Source organism: Amphiura filiformis, chromosome 20 (genome assembly GCF_039555335.1).
Source record: "Amphiura filiformis chromosome 20, Afil_fr2py, whole genome shotgun sequence".
Taxonomy (NCBI): Eukaryota; Metazoa; Echinodermata; class Ophiuroidea; order Amphilepidida; family Amphiuridae; genus Amphiura; species Amphiura filiformis.
In genome coordinates this window covers 37349077-37371632 of record NC_092647.1, presented here as the reverse complement: position 1 = coordinate 37371632, position 22556 = coordinate 37349077, and the positions used below count along the sequence as shown (strand labels likewise).

The following is a 22556-nucleotide window of genomic DNA, read 5'->3' as shown; positions in this document are numbered from 1 at the left end:
CCGCAAGTGAACCTGGAAGAGCCAATGGCTTTTACAAGAATAAAATCGACTATATTATGTGCGACAGACTACAAACGTTGCAAGGTATCTCATTACTCAATACATTTGTAACATATTAAAAGGGCATTTCGTGATCCACAGCCTCATCCCCCACTTTCCTCAAAAAAAGTTGAGATTTTTATATCACTGGAAACCTCTGGCTACTTAATGTTTATGTACAAAAAATTCTTGCAGATTAATTCGTTTAGCAAAGATATTGTGAAATTTGAATTTCGTTCTGGTATACTAGAAAGAAATTACAACACATTGTCTATGGAGCAGTGTAATACACATAATCATGCATAACTCGCAAACGCAATATCGGAATCAACTGAAATTTTGGGAATAAGCTTTTTTCGTGGATATCTAGTGAAAAATGTCATAAAATGAGGATGCTGGGATCATGAAATACTCCTTTAAGAGCTATGTAAATCAGCAAGAAAGGAGATGAAAACCGACATTCGCAATATTAATACACGGCAATGGAAAAAACAGGAGTGTAAAAAATGTCATATGGAAAAAAAATAAAATCATTGAATGAAGAAAGAAGATGGCACCATCATCAATACACTATCAATGACAGGGATAAAATAATCAAAAAGACAGAAGAATTCTTCCAAGACATAATCAATAAAACCCCAGTACCTGACATAGATCCAGAACATGAAGCGGAAGATGTCCGTGATGTGGGAGCAGAAAAGGTGGAAGCAGCTTTAAAGTTAATGAATAAGTGTGGAGGAGATATAGTCATCCAAGCATTGGCAAAACTCTTTACGAAATGTTTAAGAACCAACACTATATCATCAAGTTGGAAGAGTGCTAATGTTATTATTCTGCACACAAAAAAGGCGACACTAAAGATTTTAAAAACAACCGGCCAATTAGCCTTCACGTACAAAACTCTTCACCAAAGAGATCACAAACAGACTAACCATTCAACTGGACGAAAATCAGCCTGCAGAAGAAGCTGGATTCAGGAGCAATTTCTCCACAATGACCACTTACAGGCAGTGAATCAACTTGCTGAAAATTCTAGGGAATACCAGTTGCTTGGCCTTCCTTAACGCCTTTGTAGACTATGAAAAAGCTTTTGATTAGGTGGAAACAAATGCAGTCATCCTAACAATTAAAACCAAGACATAATCTAAATTAAGACCATCCAGGAAATCTATAGCAATGCCATAGCTATACTAAGATTTCATGATGACAGTGAACCAATTTTTGGCTCTGAGCGGAGCTTATCAGTGCCTTTGTCATGCAACTAACTAGCATTCATTTTCAGGCCACAATACGCTGTTGGTTTTTATGCTAAGGATCATTTAATGACTGATATGAAGACTTAAGTTTCGTTTCTAAGTTTGGCTAAGTTATTTTCGAATCGATTGCACTCCAGATTTTATTGAAATTCAGGCGATAAAAGTATTATTTTTGGGTAAAAAGACCAAAATAGTCACGATAATCGAGTTATATCTTGGTTCCTGTGTGTGCTAGAGATTATTCTGGTCTGTATAATTTAAGATGCGTAATACAGACGGAAACCAATGGAGGTACATTTCTTAAGATTTAGTTCAGATCAGAAATTATTTGACTACTTCTTAACTTTTCTTCACTATTTCTTTATAATTTAAATAAAGAGATAGGTAAGGAATGTCAAAAAATAGTCAAGAACATGTCTGAATCTTGAATAAATCCCCGAATAAATCTGAACAAATGACTTTTCTGGGGGACTAATTGGCTTGCGCAAGTGCAGTACGAAAGCACTGTGCCGATTTTTTTGTTAAAGGTCACGTTTTTACCGATAAGCTGCGATGCTCAACAAACTTCGTACTTTTCTATGAGGCTATTTTGAACCAATAAATCGATTAGTTTTTCTTGATTGATGACATCACCATTTCTGAACCAATCAGCAAACAGTTTTGTGTGATTGATCGATTCTTGCAGTAGTCTCCACAGCAGCCAGTTTGGTTCCGCCCTTCCACACAAACATTTTTGTGGAGGGAGCGTAACCAAACTGGCTGCATAGGAGACTAAGTTCACTGACCCACTGACCTTGCAAACTCAACCACAGAGAGCTACGGTGCATAATCGAGGTGAAAATACGCTAGTTTGTTTACCATTCTGAGCTCATGAGCTTCTGGTAAATGTCATTCCGAAGCATTTACGAGCATACCATAATATTTTTTTTATTAAATATAAAGATGTTTATTTAAGTTATTTGTAAAATTCAGCGATGGACTTAATATAGAAGTGGTTTGATTTTAGTTGTAAACGCGGGACTCGACCGGCATGACAAGTTGAACATGTGAAGTTCCAAATTCGGAAGCCATGATGTACTACTATTCCATGTACGTAGGTCTCACACGAACTGCTCCGAGGTTATACTGACTACTAGATTGTCTACTTTTGTACTTTCGTAAGTGATGAAATTGAAGAAAAAATCATGAAGTGAAATCTATCAGAAATAAACACTGATGTGATGTAGGCTAGTCCTGCTTAATCGGAGTACAGCATCCAGACCAGGCAGATCCAGATCCGAACAGAACTTACGATTGTTCGGTTGGACCGGGTTCAACACACATGACACAACAGACATGTCAGGACAGAACAGTTTTGGTGTTTACAAAAAATGCAAATGATCTCAAGTCACAAAAATTTGTTATAAAATTTCATTTTTTGTCTCGCCTCAGTATTTCTGTCTGTCCGGGGGTGTGGATGTCCGTGTGTCCGTCTGGAGCTGGGAAACTGTAAGACCTACGCAGTACGTGGACGCTACTTGGTGGGAGGAAGGGTATCTAAGTTTGCTCCGTAATTGTATGTTTTCGGTGAAAAATAATGCAAATTAACATAGCTAATTTGCATAATTTATGCAAAAAATCAGCGCAAATTGATAAAATTTCATTTCTGAACTTTGTTCAGGATGGGACTTAGTAATCACTATTTCCGTCTGTGTGTGGGGGTGGGATGTCCGAATGTTTGTCCGGAGCTGTATCTGGGGAACCGTAAGACCTGCAGGGACGCTACTTGGTGGGAGGAAGGGTATCCAAGTTTGCTCCGTAATTGTATGTTTTCGGTGAAAATATGCAAATTAACATAGCTAATTTGCATAATTTATGCGAATATCAGCGCAAATTGATAGCGGTGCATGGTAACGAAACCTTGTGACAGGAATGATACACACCTGCTGATCACCTGATTAGTTTTTGGCGAAAAGTATGCGCATTTAGTTGTTAAGTTGCATAATTTATGCGGAACGCTTCTACAAAATGGTTGGAAATCTGAAGAAATCCGCCTTGTGAAGCTGTTTCTGGGGATCCGTAAGAATGCTAATAGCCCTATGATGATGAAACGTGGTGGGGGTAGCATGACCAGAGGATCTCGACCTGATTCGATTTTCAGCGCAAAATATGGTAATTACCTACCTAATTTGCATAATTTATGCATAATATGCAAAAACCTTTTTTCTCGGAGACTAGGGGTCACACATTCTTCAAACTTGGTGGGCGGGTGCATCTTGACCCCAGACAGAACAAGTTTGTATTGGTTAGTGGGTGAAGGTCACTCGAGGTCATCCAGGGGTCATCTAAGGTCAAATTACTAAAAACTGTCGTATGGGCATGAAACTTGGTGGGTACAGTTAACATTTAGAGTCAAATTTTCTGACGGTCATTTTGGGGTCATCCGAGGTCACTTAGGGGTCATCCGAGGTCAAATTACTAAAACTGTCGTATGAGCATGAAACTTGATGGATACACTTAACATTATGAGTCAAAGTTTCGGAAGGTAATTTCAGGGTCATCCAAGGTCACCAAGGGGTCATCTGAGGTCAAATTACTAAAACTGTCGTATGGGCATGAAACTTGGTGGGTACAGTCAACATTTAGAGTCAAATTATCGGACGGTCATTTCAGGGGTCATCCAAGGTCACCAAGGGGTCACCTGAGGTCAAATTACTAAAAACTTGTATGGGCATGAAACTTGGTGGGTACACTTAACATTTAGAGTCAAATTTTCAGACGGTTATTTTGGGGTCATCTGAGGTCACCAAGGGGTCATCTGAGGTCAAATTACTAAAAACTGTTGTATGGGCATGAATCTTTGTGGGTACAGTCAACATTTCGAGTCAAATTTTTGGACGGTCATTTCAGGGTCATCCGAGTTCGCCCAGGGGTCATCTGAGGTTCAGTTACTAAAAACTCGCATGGGCATGAAACTTGGTGGGTACAGTCAACATTTCAAGCCAAATTTTTGGAATGTCATTTTGGGGTCATCCAAGGTCACTCAGGGGTCATCTGTGGTCAAATTACTAAAACCTCATGTGGATATGAAACTTATTGATGGATGTATTATGCTCTGCAAATAAGATATAGCTACCAACCAGCAAGATGTATGATTGCGTGTGATCTGGCACATACAATGTATATGATTTCACCTGTTGCACATTCGACTGCAATTACTTTCACATTCAAAAAGCACAGAGCCACAGCGCCATTGGTGCTCTTGTTATCAGAAACATATAACATTTACCATAACATAATATGAAAGTGAAACATTGACATTAAACAAAGATATGGAAAGGAAACTTCAGAATACACAAAGAAGTATGGAAAGGATGTTGCTGGGGTATACAATATAATGAAATCTGGATTAGGAAACGAAACGAGAATAAAGGATGTGCTAACAATAGTAAAGATAATTAAATGGACGTGGGCTCACAATAGAGTGGCAACCGTCATTATGGAGCAAAAAGAGGACGACCTTGAGCTATGAAGAGATGAGTTGGAGATGAGCTAATTGGGAACAGCAGCCTAGACATGAATTGCAGGAGATAGGAAAAATTTTGGAGAGGCCTTTACCCAGCAGTGGCATAATATGGGCTGATGATGATGATGACAAACAATATCTAAAGGGAAATAATCTGATGTTGATAACCATAATAAGCATAATAATATTGACAGTAGCGATTTGGTCCGTTTGATCAAGAATGTTGGGGAATTGTGTAAAGGAATATATTTATAGCGTCCAATAACAATGGCGATTTTGCTGCACTTATCAAGATGCATCCTGGGATATGTCTGTAGCTCTCTGACCTATTTGTCTTGCTTTTTATTTGTTTTATCAAAATAATATGACCACTCGAGTTATACGAGACGTCTCAACAAACAAGTAGAATAAAGATAGCTCATATTGCCGTCATATCATTATGAAGGCATAATATTCATTATTTGTAAAGCAAAATTAAAGGCACGTGTATGTTATGTATAAGTAACGGCAAAAACCGGTTCGTGAAGAAAAAATAATATTTAATCTGTTGGTTTAATATTTTATCGAAAAAACAAATATAAATACGACATTAATAAAAGCTTTAAAAGATACGTTATGATACAACTTTTTTTGAAGTTGCCTTTTAAAGCCGATTTGTGAAATGCAAATGAAATTGAAAGTCTGCTCAAATATGTAATGCGTTAAAAGACAGGGATATCATATAAAGTAGATGGATAAGTGGGAGTCCCGCCAGACAATAGACTATGCCATAATCAATTTTTGATAAATTAAATATATATCAGGGGCTGTGCAATAATTATGAACCCTGGTGGGAGGTAAAATGGGGGGGGTTGGCGAGCCGAGGGGGGGCGATTTTTGGACATTCTGAATGCAATTTGGTGTGTCTGATGTGTTCTCATGTACCACAAAAACTACAGTGCCAACGTTACTATCCGATTCCTTAAGAGGTGAAATTATCAAAATCATGTTTCAAATTTTTGGGGTCTTGGAGCTGCGAAATCCAAAAAAAGGGTCTTTCCGGGGGAGCATACCCGTATGGTCATCTATGTTAAGTGTCCCGTGGCTTGTGATATGGCAAAGAAGCTTAGTTTCCTTTTGATGTTAGCTCGAAGTGTCATATTCCGTCCCAGATCTCGAAAGCACCCACTGTCCTCCTATTAATTTTCTTGATCATCCAGGACTCAAATCCAAAGAAACCGAATACGCCATCTTATCTGCAGCCTGACAACTTGAAACGACAAAGACGAACATGTTGTTCCGGTACAATTACCGAACAGGGCAGAGTTTAGGGTTAGGGACAGGGTTTAGGGTTCGGGTAGGGCATTCTTGTAATAAGACTAGTAGACATGGTAGATTTGCACCATATTCGACAATCGTTCCGTTGTTCCTTCAACTGTTTATTTAAAGCAGTGAAATTGAAAGAATTTGCATTTATCAGAAGGCGATAAGATATCATTCTAAACCCTCTAGAGTGAGTTCCCATGCAACAAGGCCCGTGAAACAAGGAATAACATTCTCACATGATCTGCATAACCTAAATTCTGTAGATAAACAATCAAATGGATGGATATTATGTTAGTTTTAGAAAGTTTTCAAACCTAGGTATCCTTTTTTCATGTCAAATGGATTAAGGTATTTGTCTATAAACTGTCAGTGTGTATTATGTGGTATGAAGCCCAGTCGAGCAAGTTGAGCCGCTCCAGATCATCAAATCTCTACTCTATTCTTCAAACCTGTCACATTTAAACTGTGACAAAAAAATCGCTATTAAATAAACTCATTGAAAGTCCAGCAGTGATTTCGTACGTGTTTTAATTACGCTATTTTCTCTCTTCACGGTATTACCGAGTTAGCAAAGCTTACTCTACTATCCCTTAAGCCACATAAGTTCGTGACAGGTTGCTACTGATACCGATAGGTTCATGGGAGGTAGTTTACTTTATCTATTTGTGATTAATTCTGACGCCACGTAAGGAACGACTATAGTCGTGTTCACACTGTCGGACATAAGTGACTTATTACCGGTAATAAGTGACTTACTATAGAGAGATTGAGAAGACGCGTTCACTGCTAACGCTATACATGTTACGTATTACGACATTGTGCGGTAGAACGTCATAGTGCCGTTCATATCCAAACTAGCCTTCCACACAGCCAGTTTGTGTTGGTCCTAACGCTCCTCGTTCCTAATATGTTCGTGACAGCCGCATACAGTCTGACCTGAGACTACATCTAAACACAATTCGTCGGTCGCAACACATAGTGGCGTAGAGTGATTTTCCAAATTTTCCGTTTCACATAGTGGCGTATAGCTTTAGAGCTTACTATTATCCTATAACAGTTATTCTTTGTTAACTATTAAAGACACAGTTTAATAGTTTGAACCTTAAACTTCAATTTCAAATAGAATCGGGCCACTGAGAGATAACAGTGGAGAAGTATAGACCCCGTTACTAGTAGCATATCCTTCAAAAACGGTTTGCTCGGAAACGTATTTTGTCCTTCACGTACGCCACTATGTGTTGCGACCGACGAATTGCAATAAGCTCATGGTGGCGATATGCTGAGACAAATATATCTATAGATATAGGGAGCACCCATTGATTCACCTTGGGTGCATCGAACCAGAGAAGATGAGAATAGATTCTATAATGTATTCTTCGTCTAACTGAGGCTTGCTTTGTTACACGTCTAACGAAGAGCAGTGGAGGTGCTACGGGGGAGGGGGGCAAGGGGGCATTCCCCCTAAATAATTTCTTGTCCCCCCAGTTTGCCCCACTTTTGAGGCAAAACACCCAAAGTTACGTAAATTTCCACTTTTTGTGGAAATTTTGCGCAAAATTGGTCGATTTTGCGCCCCCCGGAAATTCACTCTGCCCCTCCCATGCCTTCCCGAAAAAAATTCCTGGTGTCACCATTGACGAAGAGGCCCTGCACTCGAAGTTGGACGACCTTCCTTACCCCCGGGGAAGGTGGGTATGGTCAATTGCTTCGCTAAAATGAGCGCAAATGATGAGCGGGCAATTATATAGAGCCGTTTGGAGGTGAGTAGCAACTACCCTTCATCGTTAGAGTTAAACCCAGCCAACAATTTTTTTGTTACAACGTCGTATAAAAGTATTCTAGGTTGTCATCTACGTTGTAAATACGTCCATTTGTGAACTCGTATTCGTGTTGTGAGAACTTGTGACAACGTTATTTTCGACTTTGATTTTTGGACGTTGATATATCATATTGACGTTATATAACGTCAATATGACGTTGTTTTGACATTTCGTCTTCTGTTGTTGTATGCTTAATTCTCTCCATACGGTTGTTAACTGTAGACAAGTTTAGAATTTTCAAAAATTTCAGACATATAAATTTTCATGACCATATTTGGAATCAGCACGAAAAAATGTCTTGAAATTTTGAGAAAATATCACAAAACTTATGTTGAAGCATATTATAAGGCCAGCAAGCGGAGCATTGATATCCATTTCCAGAGTAGATGCTCTAATTAAAGACAAAACGAATCACAATGTTATTTTTCACATCAAAATCGCACTCTTTAAGGAATCCATATTAATCAATATTAAGGAGTCATCAAGTTGAACAAGAAGTATTGCTGCTGTCCTTGAAAGAAAGGTTTTAAGTGTACTCAGTTGAGGGGACTTCTGCGCTGTGGCGTCTGCGCAAGGAATATTCACTTATGTCTCTGCGTGGCGCTGTTTTCATGACAAGCCACCAAAATTCACCAACACGCTATTGGGCATTCATACTATATATTGCGAGTGAAGACGTTATAAAAGCATATCAGTTGCGCTTGTGTCAGCCTTAGAGGAACGTTGGCTAAAATGACATCCCACTGAACACGATTTGCAGCACTGATGAATTGTACACTTGAGTAATCATATATTTGCTATGGCAACCGTCTTGGGAGGATGTTTAAATTGCAATTTGGACTAAAGGATGATTAATAGAGCTTAAGCTTGTGAAACGGTACTGTTGTTACATCAACATGCGTGATGACTGTGATATGATGTTGATAAATTTACGCTGTTATGTCCTGGCATATACTGCAAGTGAATGAATGGATATACAGTAAGTTGCTTGTGATCTTTGGTAAGAACGTAAGAATATTATGATGTATTATATTATTTAATTATTTACTACGTATTTAACTCATATATTCTCTTACCATCGTGATGTGCATTTTTTTCATGCATTTTGTTGTTATGAAGTAAAATGTCCAGTTGTAACGCGATATTCTAATGTTATTAATCGTAGTGTTTTAATACTTCAAAAGGGGTTCATCATATGCAAAAAAATTTCTGCTTAACTTGATGTAACGTTAAGCAAATATCATTTGGCAATTCATTCGTAATTATTGTTGAATACATAGTGTAGATTTCAAGAAATCGTCCTCGGTGGTATTGCAGGCAATGGAAAACTAACAATGTATTTTGCCGGAATGTTATGGTGAGCACGGTTTGTGTTTAGCATTTGTCTTTTGAAAAGCTTACCTAGGCAGCGGAGCCGAGCCCCCTTAAATTTCTACATGGGTCCGACCCCCATGGTTATAATAGATGAAAAAATAAAGCATTAATTGCCCTGTGCATCTTCCTTTTTAGCACGAAAAACACCACGTTTTTTGCCCAATAGGGTAAAATTGCTAAATGTTGCTTGCGAGCACTGGCCCATAAGATAGCAGGCACACCTTCATTTGGGGCTAGAATAGTCTGAATTGACCCCTCTAAATTTTAATGGTTTCGCCGCCACTGAAAGCTTATAATTTTTCTATGTGATAAATTTAATGTGTCATTATTAACAGTAACATTGGTAAAGATTTAATGTTTCATTATTTTAATAACAGTAACATTGGGGTTATATTCAAAAGTATTCAGATAATAAAATTATTCTCACAGGAACACTAGCGTAGCATTAATGTTCAAGGATGCAAAATAGCAAAGTCGTTTCGCTGGCCAACTCTGAAAATAATTGGAACACACATGCGTGAACATGGCCAGGAGTCTTGATTACGTAAATGTGAATTGCACAAGTTGGCATTGTCGAAGGAAGCGGAAAGGTGTCAGATGCCCCTTCCTCATGGTCGTTACGTCACAGCAAAACGATTTTGTTATCTTAGTTCATTAGTCATATTCTGATAACACTCCATTTCACGTAAATTGAATGATCAAGTATAACTCTTTATACTTTTTTTGCTTTCCGATGTGTTTTGCCAGGGAGACAATTAGGAGAAATAATACCTCCCGTTCCTATGGCAATTGTCAGTACACCGTATATTGTTCACATGGTGGTTTGTCCATAATTATGCTTGCTGCCATGTAATAGTTTATAGTATAGGCAACAATGCCGTGTGCTCTGTCAAATGTTGGTTGCAATGGATGGTTCTTACAGAAGCTACTTGGTGTTAGTGCTTTCAAAGTTTTATGTGATTTTCAGGGGACGATGTTTTATGGGGAGGGGTTACGCCTTTGTCTTGGGCTCAAACTGTAGCAAACCCGCACCAAAATGTATTTATGTTTCAATTCATGGGGACAAAAATTGGCTCAGCATGTAAGGGTCCTTACCAATATTTTGACAGATAATTACCAATATACGACCTACATTTCATTAACCTTGGTTATCTCCGCTTTAAATCAGGTATTTCAAGTCAGGTCTTTCAAATGTCCTTGAGAAAAAGCTCTTATGGTACATCTGGTTTTATCGATGTGATTTGCTCTGTATCCTACCCTTGCCTATTTATTCGTCAAATAATACTTAGTGGGTGTTGTCATATCCTGATAACGCGCCATTTTACGTACATTGAATGATCAAGTATAACTCATAATATACTTTATGCTTTCAGACGCATTTTGCCAGGGATACAATTAGGAGGTATTGTAGCTACCGTTCCTATAGCAACGTTAAGTAGGCCATGTATAGTGTTACATGGTGATTTATCTATTTATGCTTGCTGTCATACATTTAATAGGCAAAAGTGACGTATGTTTTGACTTTTGATATGCTTTCTGTCCAATGATAGTTGCAATGGTCAATTCTTACAGAATCTATTTGAAATGGTGTTAGAGCTTTCAAAGTTGTATGTGATTTTCAGGTTTCCTCGAGTTTATTATCATATTCCATTTGCAAAGCTGGTTAAGGCCTCGGATAGCAACGTTTGCACAGTATATTTGTGGGACCTGAGAGCACATAAGACACACCAAATCGCATTTTGAATACGAAGAATATATAATTCTAATATAAAATAATAATTTGATTTTCTGAAATTCGCGATATAATGCAAATTTTATCATAATGATAAATTCTTAAAGAATAATATTTATAACAATTAACAGTCCTCGAAATAAAATTTATATATCTAATGATATGTACATACTTAAAGTGTATGTAGCTGGGATGAAAATCGTCCATCATGAGGATGTTATTGTGCAATACTCATGTTCCTTTGTATCTGCTGGACTGAATATTTGGCTTGTAAAGCAAATGTTGTTTGTAAACCTCGATACAACTTTAACCTTGATACAAGCCCAGATACAAAGTAGATATTCAATATATTGATTATTCAAAGATGGACATGTCTTTCAACAAAACCACTGGAGATCCAGCATACACTATGGAAATAAAAGAATCTTTTACAAAGGTCGTGCGTCTTGACCTCGCCACTCAAAAAAGATGGCGATGTTACATTTTCCCAAATTCGACTCAAATTAAATGATGATATCTCTGCTAAGCAAGAAGTTATTGTATTGTCATGCTTGTGGTCTCATTTTATTGCTAAATAAAATGCACTTTCAACCCTGTAAAAAGAATTGCGTTAGCCTTTTTAATACTGACACTGTGCTTCATAGAATTCAGAATGGGCAGGGTGGCGGAGGTGGGGGATGTGGAGGTGGGGGATGTGCTACACACAAAGGGATTAATATTTTTAGTGCATAATCTGCTTCTGTAAAGGCTGTAAATTGGATTTTGACTCTATTTAGCATCTAAAAGACTCACGACCTTACAGCTAAACAATTCTACTAATTGTTTTTAATCATTCATCATTGGTTTAGTCTAGAAAATACAAACTTTTCCATACAAACTACCCGTTTTCATATTAAACACTGTAGAAAGTAATGCGGATGCACTTCAAATCTAAAAGTTACTGTAAAAGTTTATTTACTTATCCTACCATAGTCAAAGTATAGAATTTCTGAAGGAAATGTGATGAGGAATCTAAATATGGACTTACTTTTTACTGTATGGGTTAGGGCAAAATGTAAATTTAAATTTAAATTGTAAAAATGTAAAAAGTTGTAAAAATTCTAACATACTTTGGGACACCCTGTATTCCGAGATTACCAAACAGCTGTGATTTTGGTTTCTTCCAAAGTCAGTGGGTTCCCCCTATCCTATAACCAAATGAATGTTGTTTACTTCCAGTTCATTACTGCAAGTTGGTAATAAGCAATGCATTAAGTAACCCATTTTTTATCCGAATCTTTTTTATTCCACCCAGTATAACTTGAAGGTCACCCTGTATAATGAGTTAAAATGTGTATATATTTGAATTGCTTATGCCTTCAGCTTTCCAAAAAATGTATACTTTGCTAGTTTAGGGTTGATAATTGTGGAGATAATCTAATTAGAAACTCGATTGGTATAAACATTCATAATATTTGTGATGTAACGCTAAGGGTGGCGAGTTCAGGACACGTGGCCTTAAGCGCAATTTTCTCAAAAATGGGAGATGAGGCTTTGTTGCACTGAGTCTCTTTGATATAATACATAGTCATATACTAAAAGCTGTAAAAGATGAGTAGCACTCATGTCTGGCGAATCAAAAGACATGCAAGTCACGGTTGTTTGATTTGATCGTTTATTAATGTTTCTAACAAAACTTTATATAATTTTTAATTCTAGATCTGGACAATACCAACAGCTACCATACTATTAAACATACGCATATATTTTAAAGCTATTTTAACATAGATTTCTTTATCAAATTTTCACCGTTTTCTGCCTTTTTGTGGTAATTTTTATTCTATAAATTGTATATTTTTGTGCGAATTGAGGGCGCTATTTACATATATTTACGTTTAATTTCAAGTCAGGTCTTTCAAATGTCCTTGAGAAAAAGCTCTTATGGTACATCTGGTTTTATCGATGTGATTTGCTCTGTATCCTACCCTTGCCTATTTATTCGTCAAATAATACTTAGTGGGTGTTGTCATATCCTGATAACGCGCCATTTTACGTACATTGAATGATCAAGTATAACTCATAATATACTTTATGCTTTCAGACGCATTTTGCCAGGGATACAATTAGGGAGGTATTGTAGCTACCGTTCCTATAGCAACGTTAAGTAGGCCATGTATAGTGTTACATGGTGATTTATCTATTTATGCTTGCTGTCATACATTTAATAGGCAAAAGTGACGTATGTTTTGACTTTTGATATGCTTTCTGTCCAATGATAGTTGCAATGGTCAATTCTTACAGAATCTATTTGAAATGGTGTTAGAGCTTTCAAAGTTGTATGTGATTTTCAGGTTTCCTCGAGTTTATTATCATATTCCATTTGCAAAGCTGGTTAAGGCCTCGGATAGCAACGTTTGCACAGTATATTTGTGGGACCTGAGAGCACATAAGACACACCAAATCGCATTTTGAATACGAAGAATATATAATTCTAATATAAAATAATAATTTGATTTTCTGAAATTCGCGATATAATGCAAATTTTATCATAATGATAAATTCTTAAAGAATAATATTTATAACAATTAACAGTCCTCGAAATAAAATTTATATATCTAATGATATGTACATACTTAAAGTGTATGTAGCTGGGATGAAAATCGTCCATCATGAGGATGTTATTGTGCAATACTCATGTTCCCTTTGTATCTGCTGGACTGAATATTTGGCTTGTAAAGCAAATGTTGTTTGTAAACCTCGATACAACTTTAACCTTGATACAAGCCCAGATACAAAGTAGATATTCAATATATTGATTATTCAAAGATGGACATGTCTTTCAACAAAACCACTGGAGATCCAGCATACACTATGGAAATAAAAGAATCTTTTACAAAGGTCGTGCGTCTTGACCTCGCCACTCAAAAAAGATGGCGATGTTACATTTTCCCAAATTCGACTCAAATTAAATGATGATATCTCTGCTAAGCAAGAAGTTATTGTATTGTCATGCTTGTGGTCTCATTTTATTGCTAAATAAAATGCACTTTCAACCCTGTAAAAAGAATTGCGTTAGCCTTTTTAATACTGACACTGTGCTTCATAGAATTCAGAATGGGCAGGGTGGCGGAGGTGGGGGATGTGGAGGTGGGGGATGTGCTACACACAAAGGGATTAATATTTTTAGTGCATAATCTGCTTCTGTAAAGGCTGTAAATTGGATTTTGACTCTATTTAGCATCTAAAAGACTCACGACCTTACAGCTAAACAATTCTACTAATTGTTTTTAATCATTCATCATTGGTTTAGTCTAGAAAATACAAACTTTTCCATACAAACTACCCGTTTTCATATTAAACACTGTAGAAAGTAATGCGGATGCACTTCAAATCTAAAAGTTACTGTAAAAGTTTATTTACTTATCCTACCATAGTCAAAGTATAGAATTTCTGAAGGGAAATGTGATGAGGAATCTAAATATGGACTTACTTTTACTGTATGGGTTAGGGGCAAAATGTAAATTTAAATTTAAATTGTAAAAATGTAAAAAGTTGTAAAAAATTCTAACATACTTTGGGACACCCTGTATTCCGAGATTACCAAACAGCTGTGATTTTGGTTTCTTCCAAAGTCAGTGGGTTCCCCCTATCCTATAACCAAATGAATGTTGTTTACTTCCAGTTCATTACTGCAAGTTGGTAATAAGCAATGCATTAAGTAACCCATTTTTATCCGAATCTTTTTATTCCACCCAGTATAACTTGAAGGTCACCCTGTATAATGAGTTAAAATGTGTATATATTTGAATTGCTTATGCCTTCAGCTTTCCAAAAAATGTATACTTTGCTAGTTTAGGGTTGATAATTGTGGAGATAATCTAATTAGAAACTCGATTGGTATAAACATTCATAATATTTGTGATGTAACGCTAAGGGTGGCGAGTTCAGGACACGTGGCCTTAAGCGCAATTTAAACAAAAATGGGAGATGAGGCTTTGTTGCACTGAGTCTCTTTGATATAATACATAGTCATATACTAAAAGCTGTAAAAGATGAGTAGCACTCATGTCTGGCGAATCAAAAGACATGCAAGTCACGGTTGTTTGATTTGATCGTTTATTAATGTTTCTAACAAAACTTTATATAATTTTTAATTCTAGATCTGGACAATACCAACAGCTACCATACTATTAAACATACGCATATATTTTAAAGCTATTTTAACATAGATTTCTTTATCAAATTTTCACCGTTTTCTGCCTTTTGTGGTAATTTTTATTCTATAAATTGTATATTTTTGTGCGAATTGAGGGCGCTATTTACATATATTTACGTTTAATTTAGCCCAACAAATGTGTGTTATTCCTTCCATATGTTTTAATGTCATTATACAAGTAAAGATGCAATATGATTTAAGCTAAATAGCGCCATCAGTGTTCAACTTCGCTTAAAAATGAATATACAGTTCTATATGCCATCAAACAACAGTTAAGTACAGAGGAATTCACTGTAGTCAGTAGATATATATAGGTATGATATCATTAGTTAAACAGCTGGAATATGAAAGTGCTATTCGAGAAGTACGACAAATCCACCTTTAAGACGAATTTCTATTTATAGTAAACAAGCGATATTTTATATCACACGAATTCGAATACTAGGTAATAAGGTATGGAACGAAACAGCTGCACAGTGTTTGTAGCTCTCGCTCTTTTATTGAAATATATTATTACAAGCATTCCAAAGTACCGAGGTTTCATAGTCAATGTCTTTTCTTATGTTTGTATTTTATGTATACGCATTATCTACATCTTTATTTTTGTTATATTAGTTCTTTTGTATTAATTTAATATTTGTTATATTAGTTCTTTTGTTTTAATTATCGTAATTACGGCATCGTATAACCTGGTGATGAATGCATTCATACTCATAGATACCATATATTTTCAGCATAACAACGAGGAGTGTTTGCCTATAGACTAAGTATAATATTTGATTAAACTGAGCAGATGTTTTATATACTCTTATTTTGATTTTCAAATAGTCACATTCAATTTGTGTGTTTTTTCTGTGCATATTACAGCGATGTGTTCATTATGCGTTTTATAAACATGATACATGTCTTCTGGTTTACTATAGATCACTAACCACGTTAACGACACTGTTTTGCTGGTTATAAGCCATTATAATATGCAGTATCTTAAGTTGAACCTAATATAATAACGAAACCATCTGCGTAATGCATGCTTTCAAAAGCCGGCACACGATTGTTTCAGCTCTATGGTACAGAGCATGACATAATTGGCCTGGGCCACTAATGTGTTTTATGTCTTACTTTCGTTGCATCATAACATCTTTCATTTTTCACGTATAGTGTGTTAATTGTCTTACCATATCAATATATCTGCATCTCCGACAAATCTTAATACTTAACGATTTAAGAAATCCAAAATAATTGTTATAATTATGCATTTTCAATACACCAGAAATAAACTGGCCTCAAAAAGAAACTTTTAATTTTTCACAAGGTCATATCATAAATTCCTGTTCATAAAAATAAACAAAAATTGAACACAGGATTACCTCAATACTCTACTATAAACACTGTTCAGTAAATAAACAGTTGTCCAACTGATACAACAGCTAAATGCACTGACATGGAACAGCTTCTTAGACCACATTCCCAGCCCAATATTTGGCACACAACACAAGAAATCTGTGAGTAAATGGAATAGTGTGGAACAAGACCTTTGCTGGGTTCCAATTAGGTTAATAACTATTTGAATCAGTTGTATCTCGTGCATTTTGAATAAGCTCGGAATAAATAAATAGATATTTTATTTCTATGCCAAAATAATATATACCTAACATTACATACATTTGATAGATATATGTTTAGATTAAGAAGTTATTTTTTTAAGTGAATAAGTTAATTAATGTTATTTTTCGTGTACTCTCCAACAGTTTTGGCAGATAATTAGGGATTCCGTACAGTTGCCCTTTTACCAATATACAATCTACATTTCCTTAACTTTGCTTTTCTCCGTTAGCGCTGCTCCGCCTCAAAATATCAGACCTTTCAAATGTCCTTTGAGGATAAAGCTCTTATGATATACCTGGTTTAATCGAAGTAATTTTAATGGTCTGTATCCTACCATTGCCTATTTATTTATATGCGTCAGATAATTCAATATTATCCCAAATGACTTCTTGTCGAGGTTCCTCAAGAGCCATGATTCTGCTGTTTCAATTCCGACTTTAATAGTGGAATGGCGTCATCCATGCAACCTATATAAACATCTTCCAAATCTCTTTCTTGTTTCAATTCATATTTTTACCTCTCTGAAGTAAACCATTGTGCAATATAGTATCTGGGAATTGGCGCCACTTTGCATTAGGATGGACTAATGTGCTTACATACAAGCCATATTTAGATTGTCCTTGATGTATCAGTTTATATAGTAAATGTACATTAAACCGATTGTGGGTACATTTTTCACAATGATATACACAGTTGAATGGTGTAGTCAGTACTATTGTCTGTGCTATGTATCATCCTTTGAAATAAAGTGATTCTAATTATTTATACGTCAACGAATGTAAGGATACTCTCCAACAGTTTGGGCAAATAATTAGGAATTCCGAACAGTTGCCCTCTTACCAATATACAATCTACATTTCCTTAACTTTGCTTTTCTCCGCTAGCGCTGCTCTGCTTCAAATCAGACCTTTCAAATGTCCTTTGAGAAAAACGCTCATGTGATATTCATGTGGGTACATTGTTCACAATGATATACACAGTTGAATGGTGTAGTCAGTACTATTGTCTGTGCTATAATAATAAACCATGCTTATATAGCGCTTTACACCAAAGTCCCTAAGCGCTTAAACAAATTATACATAGACAAAAACATAACAAATAAACATTAGTATGCAATTTTAAATAAATAAGTTTTCAGAGATGTTTTAAACTGATTAACAGTCTGAGAGTTTTTCACATGTAATGGTAAACTGTTCCAAAGTTCAGAGGCAGCAATAGAAAATGAGCGATGACCATACTGAGTAGAATATGATGAGCTAGTTAGACGAAATTGTGTTGACGATCGAAGACTACGTGGAGGCGTGTAATGCTGTATGAGTTCTTGAAGATAGACAGGTGCTCGATCATTAATACATTTATAAGTGAGGAGGAGAACTTTGTATATAATGCGGTATTTCACAGGTAGCCAATGTAAATCATGAAGGATTGGAGTAATGTGATCACGTTTCTTAGTAAGCGAAATTAATCTGGCAGCCGAGTTTTGAATTCGTTGGAGTTTGGAGATCTGTGAGTCGGGTAAACCATAAAGAAGACTATTGCATTGGTCAAGGCGACATGTAATAAAAGCGTGAACAAGCATTTCAGTACAATTTTATCAAGATATTTTCGGATCTGGCCAATTTTATACAGAGCAAAAGATGCTGAGCGACAAATGTTATTAACAAAAGAATCCATTCTCAGATCATTCTGGACAATTACACCAAGATTGCGAGCATTATTTACAGGTTGGATAAATGAGTCACAAATTTGAACAGGTGGTAAAGGTGAATTGTGTCTAAAACGAGATGTGATATGGATTACTTCCGTTTTGTCCTCATTTAGTTTTAAATCGTTCATGTTTGACCAGGTTTTAATGTCGTTTATACATCTTTCAAGCTTTGGAAGAAGATATGAACGTTCACATTCATCGAGCACAATATATATTTGAGTGTCATCGGCATAAATCATTTTACTGAAGCCATGAGCATTAATAACATCCTCCAGAGGGGCTGTGTACATGGTAAATGATAATGGTCCAATCACAGATCCTTGTGGAACACCCTCCTTTGGCACATGCGCTTTAGAAATAGTGTTATTGATTGAAACAAATTGTGAGCGGTTGTTGAAGTATGATGAAAACCAGTTTAATACAGATCCAGTAATACCATATCTCTGGGTAAGGCGGTCAATAAAAATATCATGGTTGATAGTGTCAAATGCAGCAGAGTAATCTAGAAGTATTAAAACAGCTTCCTTTCCTTTGTCTACTGCCAACAACAAGTCATTATATACACGAAGTAGCGCTGTCTCAATACTGTGATCAGATCTATAGGCCGACTGCATTTTACCGCGAAGATGTTGTGAAGTGAGATACTTATGTATTTGTGAAGAACATGCACGTTCAATAGTTTTAGCGAGAAATTTGAGATTGGCCACAGGACGATAATTTTTCAGAGTTTCACAGTCTAAGCTTGGTTTTTTGATGAGTGGTGTGATGAGTGCAGATTTTAAAACATCAGGAAATTTACCTTGCTGGAATGATAAGTTGATGATTTTTGTGATGATAGGAACAAGCTCATTTATACATTTTTAAGGAGCCATGTTGGTATTGGATCCAGCGTGCATGAAGAAGATGGTGATTTCATGATGATTTCCTTTACCGATTCCTCAGACACCATGGCTAATTCAGAAAGTGTCGAAGTGCAAGAATAGCTTGTTTGAACACTTAAATGTGATGGTGGTGATTCTTCCAAATTAGCTTTAATACGTTGAATTTTTTCTGCAAAAAAGCTGGAGAATCTTTCAACGAGAGGGTCATTAGGAATTTCTGATGGCAAAACTTTAGATGTTTTTGGTTTGCTTAATTTCTCAACTTGTTGAAACAGTTGCTTTGAATTGCAGTTTTCAAACTGCATCTTATGGTAATCAAGTTTAGCTTGATTGATCATTTCATGGTATTGATTGCTGAGTTCTTTGAAGCATTGCTTGTCAATTTCTAATTTAGAAGAGAGCCAGCGACGTTCAAGGCGACGGAGTTTTTGTTTCAAGTCACGGAGTTGCTCATTATACCATGGTGCATTTGGACGACATTTGACCGTGCGAGTAATAAGTGGAGCATGTTTGTCTTTGAGTTTGAGTAACACATTTTCATATTGAGCAATTAGCTTATCTAGATCAGGAGAAGGAGAAGTATATAAAGATGACTGTAAAATATCATTGCGAAAAGTATTCAAGTCAATGTCGCGAAGTTTTCGTATACGTATTTCCATTTTTGTAGTCTCAGGGCGAACAATATCAAGTGAGCACAAGACGGCTGCGTGGTCGGAAGGAAGGAAATTAGTGGCACTTACATTGGATACAAAATTGTCTGTAGAGCGGGTGATAATAAGATCGAGTGTGTTCCCTTTAATATGAGTGGGTACAGTTACAAATTGTTTTAAACCGGCCGAATCGATGAGATCCAAGAATAAAGAAGCTTCTCTATCAGCTGGATCATTAACATGAAAATTAAAGTCTCCTGTTATCAGAAGATTGTTGCGTGTAGTAGCAATTTCCTCAAAGAATGATGGGAATTCACGGAAAAATATAGGAGCTGTATTTTGCTTGCATTCGGTTTTTTGAGGTCTATACAAAACAATGAGACGGAGAGGAGTTTGACAGCGAGAAGTTATTGCAAGATCAATATACTGAAATGAATCATATTCTTTGATGGTAGACATATTAATTTTAAATGATTTCCTTAAACAAACACATACACCACCACCTGCTCTGTTTTTCCGTGGGATATGATGCAAGTTATAATCAGGGAGAGTTGACGTCAAATCTGCTATAGCATGATCATCACGATGATCACCTGTTAACCAGGATTCCGTTATAGCTAATATGTCGAGGTTGTTAGACATAATAAGATCACAAATAATAGGTATCTTCTTTTGGATCATCCTTTAAAATAACCGATAATTCCAAGAATGGAAGACGATCAAAATAAAACGATAAATATATGGATGAGGTTTTTCTTAGCATTCAAGTTTGTATCAGGGATTTTAAAGACAAATTTTCAGTAATTGTGACAATCTCGAAATAGCAAGAGTACCTCGTTGAATACATGCCTGATTGGATAGTTCAATTCGTGTTTCAATTTGAAAGAAAAGAGGAACTGTACGAGTATATAGCGCCTATATGAGTTTGCCAATGACGATAAAGTCGTAATCTCAGCGAATCTTGTCGTTAACACTAGATCCTTTTCTTTGTAAAAATCCCAACTTAAACAGACAGAATTTGCTAACATAAGCCATAAAATGATGTAACATTAAACCTTCATTATTTGGTTTGGTATAGTAAAATACATGTATGAACGATTTCCATACCACGTAATCTCTTCTACATTTAGTGTTGGAGCCCGTATGTGTTGCATAAGCAAAGTGGTTTAGGCTTGTTTTGTGTGCCAAACTGTGCAGTATTTGAGATTAGGTTCACCTTACCAATGTGTTAGGATTCGGAATATTCAGAAAGCGGGAATGATGAAAAAAATAGCGATTAGTGAGTGTGGTGTGATGATTAACAATAACTTAAACAAGCCGCCATTATTCTTTTAAGAATTTGCCATCTTAAAGATTTCTCACTTGTATGATGAAACCACCTTAAAGTATTTAATACAATGTACATGTACCACAGCCAGAGTCAAATAATAAACGGGGAATACAATATCCTTGGATACATTATGTACATCCTGGAGGATTTTATAAAACTAATCATTGTGTATCACTTGCGGTCCCAAAAGACACATTGTCGTTGACAGAAAGCACTAAATGGATTATTAACGAGTAACTGCAAACTCACTAGATACAGTTAAGTCCGACATCGACAAATACACGGCATAAGTGTCAAAAAGCTTTGCAAAGCTAGATGCATTATAGTTTTGTATTATGTTTGAAAAGATACATTGAATACTAGTGTAAGAATACAGGGTGTCCCAGAAAAAATACCGGGTGAATAAATTTGGACATAAGTCTAGAATTTGGTATCAGAATCCAAACATGTAAAACACAGCGTGTAGCCCATCTTATTTGGCATCTTATACGCTAGTTGTACTTGAATCGGTTGGCTGTTTGCAAAATTTGAAAGAAAGGTTTTCAACACAATGTGCTAATTGGCTAACATGTAAATGGGCTTTAGATTTTGTTCGGTGAAATCCTTTCGTTCCTCTTGCAAAACACTTAATTAGGTTTTCTTCAAATTTGACAATACGGCACGATATTAAAAATAAAAGCCTGCATGTAAGATGATGCTTGGTACTTGTAAATATCTAGTGAACTTGCTTCTGGTGAACTTGCTTCCATTGAGTTAAGACACAGCTTAGCCCATCTTATTTGGCATCTTATACACTAGTTGTACTTGAATCGGTTGGCTGTTTGCAAAATTTGAAAGAAAGGTTTTCAACACAATGTGCTAATTGGCTAACATGTAAATGGGCTTTAGATTTTGTTCGGTGAAATCCTTTCGTTCCTCTTGCAAAACACTTAATTAGGTTTTCTTCAAATTTGACAATACGGCACGATATTAAAAATAAAAGCCTGCATGTAAGATGAATGATGCTTGGTACTTATAAAATATAAATAAATATCTAGTGAACTTGCTTCTGGTGAACTTGCTTCCATTGAGTTAAGACACAGCTTATTTTGCTCCGAGTTTGTTGTCTTGTTTGCTACTGAGTTCCATTTTGAACTTGCCTTCAGTTTTTGACTTG

General features: G+C 36.2%; 2 protein-coding genes across 2 annotated transcripts in view; one reads left to right on the top strand and one right to left on the bottom strand.

Moving 5' to 3' along the window:
• Positions 1-22556, top strand: part of LOC140142793 (carbohydrate sulfotransferase 11-like) — a 64532-nt gene that overhangs the window by 22246 nt on the left and 19730 nt on the right. The window lies entirely within an intron of this gene.
• On the bottom strand, positions 19390-20712 carry LOC140142296 (uncharacterized). The gene has a single exon (XM_072164265.1). The coding sequence runs from the start codon at positions 20710-20712 to the stop codon at positions 19390-19392; it is 1323 nt and encodes a 440-aa protein (XP_072020366.1).